At 36.4% G+C, this 12,549-nt stretch overlaps 2 protein-coding genes across 2 annotated transcripts; both read right to left on the reverse strand.

Moving 5' to 3' along the window:
- Positions 1-2,006: 2,006 nt before the first annotated feature.
- Positions 2,007-2,486, reverse strand: LOC132182141 (receptor-like protein kinase FERONIA). Its single transcript, XM_059595336.1, has one exon. It carries the CDS (start codon positions 2,484-2,486, stop codon positions 2,007-2,009), a length of 480 nt encoding a protein of 159 aa, XP_059451319.1.
- A 4,388-nt stretch (positions 2,487-6,874) lies between these two features.
- On the reverse strand, positions 6,875-9,594 carry LOC132182142 (receptor-like protein kinase FERONIA). Its single transcript, XM_059595337.1, has one exon. It carries the CDS (start codon positions 9,592-9,594, stop codon positions 6,952-6,954), a length of 2,643 nt encoding a protein of 880 aa, XP_059451320.1. The 3' UTR covers positions 6,875-6,951.
- Between the last annotated feature and the right edge of the window lie 2,955 nt (positions 9,595-12,549).

Here is a 12,549-nt window from a genome sequence, read left to right on the forward strand (position 1 = left end):
TTCCGGTACTCAATCACAAACACATTCCACTATTATAAAAAAGTATTAGAACTTGTTTAACTACTCACAAAACATTTGACGACTAAAAGCAAGCTTGTAATCCCACGAACCACACACTCGATCTCACTCCAAATCGGCCTTAGAATTCTAGCCTTCGTCTACAGTGACTTGCCACATACGAACTCGTTCATTCTCTGAAATCCAGCTTTGATAAACTCATCAACCAACCCCAAAACTTACTAGAAAATTAATGATTCATAGTGGTTTGGTAATAAGGAGAGAAACAATGAAGTTTAATCAAGGGTATAGGCTTTTTCTCTCTATAGAGATTTCAAGATTCTTCTTTCTTACCAAAATAATAATAATAATTAATAATGTAAATCAACCAGAAACAAGTAAAAATACAGGGAAATAGCAAACCAAACAAAAGAGTACACGGTCTTTAGCAACATTGCACGGCAAGCTCTATCCACGTACAGGCTCTAAATTACCCTATGGACTTACGTCCACATACAGCTAATTATCTAAAATCTGATTTTCTAACTCTTAATACTATATTATGGTTTTTTTTTTTTTTTTTTTTTATAAGCGATGCCACATTGAAAAAAGTTGTACACGTACAAACTACCTAGGTCTTCTTTCATGCATGTAATAATTAATATCCTCAAAAAGAGAATAGAGATTGTGGCCTGCTTGGCATTCTTTTTTTTTTTTTTTTCCCCCCCTCTTTTTTCTTTTATACTAAAAAAAAGTCAAACTATTTTTTTTACATTAACAAACAATTTTCTTCACTTTTTTTATCATAAAAAATTCAAAATTTCTATTACTTTTATATCATATCAAACAATTCATTCCTCCTTTTTCCTCTAAATAATGTTCACCAAAAAACAAGCCAAGAAAAGGACGTAAAATACCCCCAAAAAAAAAACAAAACAAAACAACAAAAAAGGAAGGTAAGTGGTCCTGTAATAATATGCTACAAAACAAAGCTCCAGCGTTATGCCAAAGAAGTTAGAATCTTCTAGACTACTCTGCTTAAGACGTGTACAAGTCATTTGCGGCCCATTTCTGAGGCTTCCACTGCACAACCGAAAGGACGCAAGAACCAGTGAGCCACCCATGTGACCATGTCAACACCACCAACAAAACAACAGGAGCAAATTAAATAATATTCTCTCTAACTCTAACTTAAGCATTCACGTCACCTTCAGCAAATTTACTCTTTACTCTAGTTAAAAAAATCACCTTTATTTATTATAGCTATTCATTTTTTCAAAACAGTTATGTCACATTCAACATTTTAATTATTTACTTTTATTATTGTATTTAAATAAATCTCTAATATTCTCTCTACACCAATTAATTAATTATATATTTTAAAATTTGTCTTAGGATCTTAATTAATGCTGTTTAATTATACAAATATATGTAAATGTCAAAGTTGGATCATGACCTTGGAATTTTTAAGGGGTGTATTTGATATTAATCATAAAAGATAATTAAGAGCATAAAAATAAATAAATAAAAGAAAAATTAATTGAAATTAAAATTGTCCTACGCCACGCCAGCACGTATGGTGAGAATCAATTGGGGAAAGAGTAGGGGATTTATCTAATAATGTACCATTGTAAACAAGTCAGATGGATTTATCTAAGAAGAGTTATTGCATAGAAAAACAAATTCTAATTAAGAAGCCTTAATTTCAACTCATCGGAGCATAACAACTTGATGACATACAATGATTTGCAAGTGGACCTTCCCCACTAATAAAACCTATAAGTTATTTATTTATTTTTTGCTAACAAAATTATTTTTTGAGCTTTTTTTTACTAGAAGTTATTATTTTGCTAGCAATTACAATACTCTTTCATCGCCCTCTTGCACCCATCAGAATTCTTTCATCGTCCTGGACAACAAACAATTAGAATCCTTATAAGAAAAAAATTTCCTCCCCACTGCTTGTCATGTTCAGACTGCTACCATTTGCACTCGATATGTCTTCATTGCTACTTGCTAGAATTAAACACGTTGTCACTGTTGCCTTTTGCCAACTCTTGAAACAAGGGTTCATTCATTTCCCCACAAAGACTGATATCATTGGCGCTCTTCTGCATTTGTAATGCCAACTCAAGGCCCCACACTACCTCATTCATGGATGGCCGTTTGGTACCGTCATCAAGCAAACAATTCACCGCAACATTACCAAATTTCTTCAGACACTTCGGCTTGATCGCACCCTTCAAAAACTGATCGACAATCTGATCAAGCATTTTGTTGTGATAGCACTCTGGGGCCCACTGCGCTAGGCTCACTTGATTCTTCTTAATTGTATGAAGCAACGGTGGTCTTGCACACAATACTTCTAACAACACTACACCAAAATAGTACACATCACACTTTTCAATCAGCTGTTGAAGCTGATAGTATTCAGGGTCCATATATCCTATGCTACCTTTGACCACTGTGCTTATGTGGGTCTTGGACATGGTGTTCGGCCCCAATTTGGAGAGACCAAAATTTGAAACCTTGGCCACCCATTTCTTATCTAAAAGAATATTTGTTGTCTTCACATCATGGTGAATGATCATGTGATTCGATTCGCATTAGTGTCACTACAAAAAAATAATTTTTTTTCGCTGGAGTTTTCTGACGTGTGTTGAATGTTAGAAGCATAGGTGTTAGGAAATTTTTTTCCCTGACGTGTCAATTTTGGCACGTCAAAATTTTCTGACATGTTAAAATATAACACGTTAGGAAATTTAAAAATTAATTAAAAATAATATTTTTTTTAAAAAAAATTTATGGAATTTTTTTTTCCAATTAAAAAATGTATTAATTATTATTATTATTATTTATTATTATTTTTTTCTAATTTATTGAGTGGTGCAGAGAAACCCAACAAAATCTTCTTTGCACCATGAAAAAATTCTCATTTCTGCAAAAATTTTCTCCAAAATCTTTTCTCCATTTTGTCACTTCTTTTCGATCTCCATTTTCAAAAACTCAAACCCACACCGAAAAATCTTCAAACAATCAAAAACCCAAATCAAAAAATCAAAAACCCAAATAAAAAAAACAATATGAAAAATCAAAAACCTAAACGTCAAACTCAAAAAATCTTGAAAAACCCAAAAAATCTTCTTATCTTCTCCTCTTCTTCTTCTTCTTCTCTTCTCCTTTTTTTTTTTTTTTTTTCTTCTGCTTCTGCTTCTCTTCTTCTTCTCTTCTCCCTTTCTTTTTCTTCTTCTCTTCTCCTTTTCTTTTTCTTCTCTTTCTTCTGCTTAATTTCTTCGATCTGCTGTACGTGGAGAGAAGGGAGATTGAGAGAGGAGAGAGAGAGTGTAGGGAAAATAAATGAGGAGGGAAGAATAAAAAGAGGAAAAAAGTTGAGGGAAAATAAGAAGAGGGAAAAATTTCAAAATCCCGCCCATTTTTTGGTGACATGTCAATATTTAGCACGTCAGAAAATTCTGATGTACTATTTATAGTACGTCAAAAAATATTTTTTCTGACGTGGCATTTTTTGCCACGTCAGAAAATAGTAATTTTTTTGTAGTGCATGGTTATCATTACATCATCCCTATTGTGCATATAGAGATTATTTGGCATAGACACAATCTCTATACCATTAATGAAGGCGTAAGAGGTTGAAGATGGAATAAGGGTTATGTTGAGAAACTGAGTGTGAAACACGGGCATTATGAATTCTTTGATAACGGTGGCTACGGGAGGTTCTATCGAAGAGACGGTAAGGAAGGCACTGAAGTTGCTTAAGAGGTAGAGGGCAAGCGAGTGCATGGCGTCGAAGACCAATTCTCCTGGGGCTGCTATATATATATATATATGCAGCTTACGTGAGCAATGTCTTGTAAGGTAATTAGTCTGAGAAATTATATATGCGGATTGTTCGACGTAAGCGCTTTTGAATATAAGTTGTGTTTGGATTTTTGTAAAGCATTATTGAAACGAATCGATTGTCCCCAACGGGCCAACGATCACTTGCTTGGTATTTTCCTCCACTGGTGTGTAGGAGGATAATCGTTTCTTATTTCCACAAATGTGAACATGGGAAATAAGTGGGACATGCATCTACAAATCACAATCAGGGACCGTATCTTTTCATGCCAAAAAGCCCAGATTCAAGAATTTAATTATTGATAAAACAATACATTTTCACCATTTATTGAAGCTTTAAATCTTTTAGGTTTGATAAGTAATTGGCATCCCGGCTGCCTTTAGCTTGTAAGACCGGTAAGAGGTTTATCTTGGACTATGACCTAAGGGAAAAGGGCTAAACTCGTTGCTCTCTTGAGAAACGCCAATATACCTCATGCCTAAACCCAGGTACCACACAAAATTTACTCTCTGATACTTGCTCTACGTACCAAGTCAACATGGGACATTGGCGGAAAAGTATCCAAAACTTGAATATTAACATGTTAACTAAGCTTTATAACTATTTCTCGAAAATCAAACAGAAAACAAGAGAGTAGAAAGAAAAACATACCATCACTTGTAGGCGACGTAGTGGGAGATTGTATTTGAGCCATTTGCAAGATGAGCCTCCTTATACTGCAATTAATTTATTTCTTTAGTGAAAATGTTCACGTAATCAAATCTTCAAATTGATTTTTTTTTTCCCTTCTACTATTAAGTAATAAAATTATTTATCTTCCAACAAAAAAAAAATTATTTATCTAACCCCAATAATTTTCTAGACCCTAGAACCGTGTAGAGGGTTCATTTACCACCACGCCACCGCGCGTCAACTTGATATGCTTCCAGCAACTTATGTTTTTTTGGCGACCTTGCGCGATTATTGTGCATACATACTATAGGCATAAAAATTGGAGAAATATTGTTGGTGTCAATAATTTGTCCATATTTTTCTATATCTCCTATTAATTCAATAAATCAATTATTAAAATTATAGGGTCAACCATTAACTTATGTAAGATCCATATAAGTCTACAAATTTAATGGTTGATTTGTAAGATAATTCGAAAGAAATATAGGCAAAATATTGACACAAATTATTTCTTTAAAAATTGTATGTATAGATTTCCTAAACTTTAGGATTGAAAAAGTAGTTGTTTATAAAAGAATAATGTTAAAAATTATATTTTTATTATAATTATTTCATAATGCTGACATGACAGTCTTAACTAACTATTAAATTCGTTTGCCTTAAAAAAACAAAATAACAAGAATTGGTTGAGATTGTCACGTTAGTATTATGGGATAAAAAAATGTGGGATAGTAATACTAGCTAGAAACAACTTTTTTATCCCAAAAATATCTCACAAGGCCGGAGTGGCACTTCAATTCTAACCTTTAGATCAATATTTGTTATCAACAAAAATATAAAGGTTAGTTGAGATTACTACGTTAGCATTGTGTGAGATTAATTTGTTGGATAAGAATGTGATATATATAACGTTACTTTATTGGAAAACTCTTAGAATTTTAAAATATTGATTAAAATTTCTCAAAGCAATGAGATTTAAATTGCTTTTTTCTTTCTTTTCTTTTTTTTTTTCTTTTTTTTTTTTATATGCCCACGCAAGAAAAAGGAAACCAGATGAGTGACCTCTAATGTCTTTTACAATTAATTTGCTTTGGCCCGCTTGTTATTAACTTCTCATCCCATCACTGGTCGTACATATTAGACATGTTTTGCCTGATCCATGATTACATCGATCATGTCGCTAAAATCTTCCACTTAATATTGTTTATAAAGTAGTAGACTCTTTTGACAGCCCGAGTGCCTTTAATTTCAAGAGAATTGCTACTCTCAAGAGTCAAGTGATTATCCCTTTATATGACAACTCTTTATGTACAATGATATTTCATATTTACTGTCACATCATATAGCATTTCTTTTGTACAACTGGTACTTGACTAATTTGGAGCAAGCCTTGGATGAACGGTTGAACCCTGGCCTCCCATGTTCCCAATGTTTATTCATAGAAAAAACAAATTGTGTTTTGATCTGGATGTAATAAGAAGATCCAGAAGTGCTCCAGCAACGAAGATGCATTCTTGAAGATATTTGAGAAGCTCAACGAAGATGATATGCAAATGGTGGCTTTTGTTTAAAGGCAGATCTGGCTTCAGGAACACGGTTGTATTAATTAGAAGTAATTTTATCCTACCTTCAAATGCAGTTCAATATGCGACAGATCAAATGGAGGCTTTCCTCTAAGCGGAACAAGGTATGAGAAGTAGATCTACGAACCCTTGCGCACGCATGGAGACGGTCCGGAAGAAACCACCTCATGGATATTGCTAAACTCAACTGGGACGCTGCAATTGATAGGAGTGGGTATAAATGTGCATGATCACGAAGGAAAAGTGGTGGCGTGCATGTCTAGACCCTACATCTCAGATCCTGCTATAGCAAAGCCATTAGCGGAGTGGAAGGCAGTTGAATTAAGCAGCAATTTGGGCCTTAATAATATCATCTTAGAGGGCGACTCATTGGAGATAGTTCTAGCATTACATAAAGATGAGAGTTGTTGGAGTAGTTATGAGCATGTGATGAATGGCGTGAAACAACTACTTAATAGTTTTCATTTTTGGAGGGTGTGTCATGTTAAAAGATCAGCCAAGAAACTGCACATAGATTAGCAAAAAATGCTTTATCTCATATAGTATGGATCAGTCGGGGAGAAAGGATATTCCTATATGTATTCTTGAGATTGTAGTTACTAAACAAGATATTTTTGAGAAATGAAATCTGGGAATTCCAATTAAAAAAAAAAAAAAAAAAAGTTTGGGGAAAAGATTTTTCACATTGTGTCCAGAATGTTATCCAGACTTTAATAAGGAAGCCTAGTACATTATGGAACTCGCAAGCCATCTCTCTAAAAAAAAAAAAAAAAAAAAATCTCTCCCGCTCGATCTCCCTCTCTTATAACTAGATAGTTTACAAGTTAGGTACCGTATTCTTTATCGTGCTTTTGGATCCATAAGCTCAGAGAATGCTGCCCCAGATATGAAGCTATTTGAAACTATACTTTTGGTCACCATGCTACTTTTTCCATTAGGCTCGCATCCACTGTTACTATTAAATCCTTCATCACAATCACTAATTGGGGCCATTTTATCATTTTTGCTCTCCTGCAATTGCAATGCGAATTCAAGGCCCCATACCACATCGCTCATCGATGGCCGCTCCATTCCATTATCAAGCATACAATTTATTGCGATCTCACCAAATTTCTCCAAACACTCCCGCGCAATTTTTCCCTTCAAAAATGGATCTACTATATGATCAAGCTTTCCCCTGCGATACCATTGCTGGGTCCACTCTGCAAGGCTCACTTGCTCTTTATCAGCATTGCGAATCAACGGTGGTCTTCCACACAACACTTCGCACAAAACCACACCAAATGAGTACACGTCGGATTTTTCAGTTAGTTGCTGACGTCGGTAATACTCTGGGTCCAAGTAACCGATACTGCCCTTCACCACTGTGCTTACATGGGACATGGACACACCAGTGGGACCCATTCTAGACAATCCGAAATCCGACACCTTGGCCACCCATTTCTCATCCAATAATATATTCGTTGTTTTCACATCACGATGTATGATCGTCTGCTTTGCGCCTCTGTGAAGGTAATGCAACCCACGTGCCGCACCTATACAGATCTCAAGCCGTTGTTTCCATGAAAGAGGAGGATTATCAGTGTTGTAGAGATGGTCACGGAAGGTACCTTGAGCCATGTAATCGTAGATGAGGATCATCTCGCGGCCATCATTGCAATAGCCAATCAGAGAGACAAGATTGAGGTGGCGGAGCTGGGAGAGCATCTCGATCTCGGTCTTGAACTCGTGAGCCCCCTGTTGTGACCCTGGGTTCAGTCGCTTGATCGCAACTGGGGTGGCCCCATCATCAATATACCCTTTGTAGACGTTGCCAAAACCCCCAACCCCAATGATAAAAACATCATTGAAATTGTTGGTGGCTGCTCTGATCTCAGCCAATGAGAAGTAGCGACATAAATCAGACGGTAGATATGAGCCGCTAGTCTGGTTGGACTTGGTCTTAGAAAACGAAAATGGATGCCACCACGATGTCCGGTTACTCGAGCACTCGCGCTTTACTCTCTTGGCTCGCCTGAAAAGCAAGAAGCCGATAATCGACAGCACAACCACTCCGGGAACCACAATTCCAAGTATACTTTTTGTTTTTTTCGAGATTGCAACCCTTGTTTGCTTTCCGAAAAATTGGCTAGGCGGCGCAGTCGTTGTTGGGATGATCGGTAGTGGGTCCGGATTGGGTCCAGCGAGATTGCGGTTAAAGTCACTTAATTTGAAAATTTCAATACCATTCAAGATCGCATCACTGCGAACGGTCTGCCAATCAGCTGGGTTTGCTCGCAACGCGACAGAGAGGTTTATTAGCTTCTTCTCTTTTCCTTGGGCAGTTGGCATCAAGACTGCGTAGTCCTTATATACCGGAACGCCTTTTCCACCACTAGATGAGATCACGTCGAATCTTTTCTCCGCAATTTGATTATCTATGAAAATAAGGAACACTCTATCACCCTCTTTATTAATCTCGGGCTGAAACTCGCAAAAATGCAACCTAACCAGGTACGAGAACCCATAATCCACAGGAAACTCCCAGGTGAGACTGTAATTCTTGTTTATCTCCTTATCCGTCCCCATAGTCCTGGCGGTTCGATAGACTTCTTCTGGCGCGGTGTAAGGAGCAGTTCCCTTAAACAGGATGCGAATAGTCAAGTTAACGGGTAAAACACTTGACCCTGGCACCGTCAAATAGTCGCCATCAGATGACCACGTCCGGAACATACCTGTGTCTTGAGCAGGCGAGATATCACTCCCACCCACGTTTATTCGGTATAGTGTCTCGAGAGCATGGTCGTTTTCGATGCGCGCCAAATTGTTTTCTTGTCCGATAAACTCAAACCCCTGGTCTTTCTCAGCACTGTAATAAAGAAATGGTGGCATTGATATGATTTCTATTCCGTTGATGAATGCGTATGCCTCCAAGTTAGCATGGCTTGGAGCAAACGTTATGTTTAACCCTTGATCATCTTCGATGTTGATGCAGAATTCTCTTTGTATAGTATTCGAGGGATTAGCATCGGCATCAGCAGTAACCGATGCATTAAATTCTTGAAGGAGAGTATAAGGACCCACTTTGACAGAGAAGAGGGCTTCAGAGCGCTCATAGTTTTGGTACGTAACCGGGTAGAAGTATAGTCGAATGAATTTTTTACCAGCAGTGACCTGCGGGAATACGTAGGTGAACTCCGAACGAGAAAGGCGTGCTGTGCGGTAAGGTACAGTGATGGAGGGTGCTGGTTGAGCGGTTGCAGAGGTTACTGATGCGTTGTTCTGTAATTGTTTGATGTCTCCAATCCAGATTCGACCATCTAATGATGCAATAGAGTTGTCGGAGAAGCCGCAGGAGAGGGTTATATTTTCAGTTGGAGTATAAGGTGGCGCAGAATCACTAGCGATAGAGATGATGAGGCAGTGGAGCAAGAATGAGAGAAAGAGAGATGAGAACTTCGATTGGGGCATGTTACAAAGATAATTGTTACTAGGGTTGCCCATTGTGCAGGGAGATAGAGAGTTGGGAAAGCGAATCAAGAAGATAAGCTGTGCTTATAATAGAAGAGAATCAACTTTCTTGTAAATTTTGCTGTTTATAAAATTCTTAATAGATTAGGAAAAAAACTCGAAAAGGACTTGGTGTTGGGCACGAGAGCGATGAGTATGAGTGGGGATGCATTCTTTTTCTTCTTCTCCGATTCCTCTGTTTTTGTCAACTCATAGTGGGATCGAGGGTGAGGAGGAAGCACTTACTTGAGTGGGTGCGGGAGTTGAGCACTATTAGCGGATGAGACTTGGGCGCCAAGAGCGGAAAATATGCATGGTGGCCGGCTGGTGGTGTAGTCATCATAAGATGGTGACTTATATAGTGCTACAATTGGAATGATTAAAGTTTATTACTCCCCACTAATTAAGTGATGAAGACGCTATGTAGTGGTCCTAGTGGATGACAAACTAATCGTATGAAACTTTGGTATGTGAGATATATAATAGATTAATTTTTCTCTTTAAAAAAATAAAAAATAAAAATTAAGCCTTCAATAATTTCTCAATGTTAGTTAACTTGAATCTCGGGGTGTTCATATTCCAATATTGTCACGTCAGTTTTGGAGTTGTATCTTACCATTATTATACTTTGGATACTGGAGATTCGAACTAATGAGTCAGTGGCCTCTGCTTCATGAAGCGTGGTCTCTAATTGGTTGAGATACCCTTGAAGACCCGGACCACTGCTCTTGGTCGACTATAAGTGCGCCTAGACTCCCATTGATTTCCATAAAGAGAGATGAGAACTTCGATTGGGATATTTGATAAACATAATTGTTGCTTGAGGTTGCCATTGTGCAGAGAGAGATCGAGATTTGACAAAGTGAATCAAGAGGAGAAGCTGCTTATAATAAGTGGATGGAGGCGTGATCCTCCTCTTTCGTCCTTAAAAATCATATATCAACCACTCTTGTATGTAAATAAAGTAATAATAATTTAAGGGAAGCATTATGAAATCATTATTAGTTTTTAACATTTCTCAAAATTTAAGATAATTTAGAAAATATATATTTTAGGGCTAAATAAATTAACTACATATATAGTTTCAAGGCGGAAATAAGTACAAGAAATTCAAAACAAGAATTAAATAAGATATAAATATTTCATTACTAAAAACGAAAGCAAAAGGTTTTAAGAAGAGTGGTCTTTTTTGGATGCCAAGCCAAAAAGACTATTTCAAATCGCAAACAAAGCGGTGGGTTTACAAAGATATATACTATTTTAAAAGTTAAATTATAATTTTAAATCAAACCATTATTTCATTAAATATTTTACATTTGTTAAAAATTAAATTTTTAAATCTACTTTTTCAAATTGCAAAACCAAAAAAACTGTAAGTTTCCATTAGCATATGGTGGAGCTGTGGAGCTGTTATTTTTCTTTGACGTAGTAGCAGTGGTGACTTCGATTTCAAAAGGAACTGGGCGTACGTGGGAGGAGGGAAGAGCCATCAACATGAGTAGGGATGCTTTCTTTTTCTTCTTTTTCTTCTCTGATTCCTCTCTTTTGGCAACTTAGTGGGATCAGGCGTGAGGGGAGCACTTACAAGAGTGGGTTGGAAGTTGAGCGCCAAGAGTGGGTGGAGAGAGCGGAAAACTTGCATGGTGGCCGGCTGCTGGTATATATATTCATCATAAAGATGGTGACTTATATAGTGCTACGTACAATTGGAATGATTCGAGTTGATTACCCCACGAAGAATCCCACGGCTTTTATAGTACCCGTGCTTAGTGCGAAGAGGGATATCTCACTAGCATTCCTGGCTACCGGTTTATATATATATATATATTTTTTTATAAAGGAATAGTCATTTTCATATTCATATTAAATGGGCCCCTAATTAAATCATTGATCCTCTGTTTGACAACATAAAAATTCAGTAATTGAGTTAATTGGCTAATAATTGTATATGCTTTAACATAATAGCATATCTTTGCATCCTCTATATTTCATACGGTAATTCTAGATTAATTGATATAGAGATCTTAAAATCCTAGTCATTAGTTTTAATTAGATAATTTAAATTTTTATGCATAAACATTGAATGCAACACAAATATATAAATGGATAAAAAGTTAATATCTTGTATATGTAATTCTCAAGACGCTTTTTGCTAGGGTTTCATCTCTAGTAGAGAGCGTCGTCGGAGGGGAGAACCCCTGTTGATATTTCACCCAAAAAAAAAAAAGTGTTTTTAAATGACAGAAAACAAATAATGAAAAAAAGAAAGAGAAATGTCATTCCAAATCTTAATTTAATTGATTTTTTTTTTTCCTGATCAAAGCGGGAGAGGGAGAGGGAGAGTGAGAAAAGGGGATTTTAATTGATTTATTGGCAGATGAATCGTGCTTATGAAACACCGCTTGAATGCAAGTGTGCACAGAACTTTACGTGCTTACTTATTCATAAAAAATAAGAGTTTACATAAAAAATAAAAATTAAAAGAAGAAGAAGAAACTGTGCATACTTTTTAAATTGAAGTGGTTGTGTGCCCAACATTTCAAGGGATTATATTGCACGTGAACAATAAAAATCTTGTTCAATAATTTGTAAGCAAAGCCTTTTTTAATTACTTTTTGTACTTCGAGGCTTTTTTAACCTGGCGGTACCTTCCAATAAACAGTTCTATTTTTGGGCCCTAATTGAAAATGGAGCAGTGTTTAAGCGTACTAAGGCATGGGGCTGAATAGAATTTGATCGTGAATGAAATCAGATTATAATCAAACTTCTAAAACACTCTTATAATATAATTCAAAAAACAAGGGTTCAATCCCTGATTTACATTGATATTGCACTATTTCTTTTGTTTCTTGGGCTATCTGGGGATTGTCTTTAACTTTGGATGGGCTATGGGCTATTTTATCACTAGACATTAGTATGAGCCAGTTTCTACACAAACATGTAATGAAA

Source organism: Corylus avellana, chromosome ca5 (assembly GCF_901000735.1).
Source record: "Corylus avellana chromosome ca5, CavTom2PMs-1.0".
In the NCBI taxonomy this organism is placed as follows: domain Eukaryota; kingdom Viridiplantae; phylum Streptophyta; class Magnoliopsida; order Fagales; family Betulaceae; genus Corylus; species Corylus avellana.

Coding starts and splice junctions, on each gene's coding strand:
- LOC132182141 (XM_059595336.1), bottom strand. CDS start 2,486: ATGTCCAAGACCCACATAAGCACAGTGGTCAAAGGTAGCATAGGATAT.
- LOC132182142 (XM_059595337.1), bottom strand. CDS start 9,594: ATGGGCAACCCTAGTAACAATTATCTTTGTAACATGCCCCAATCGAAG.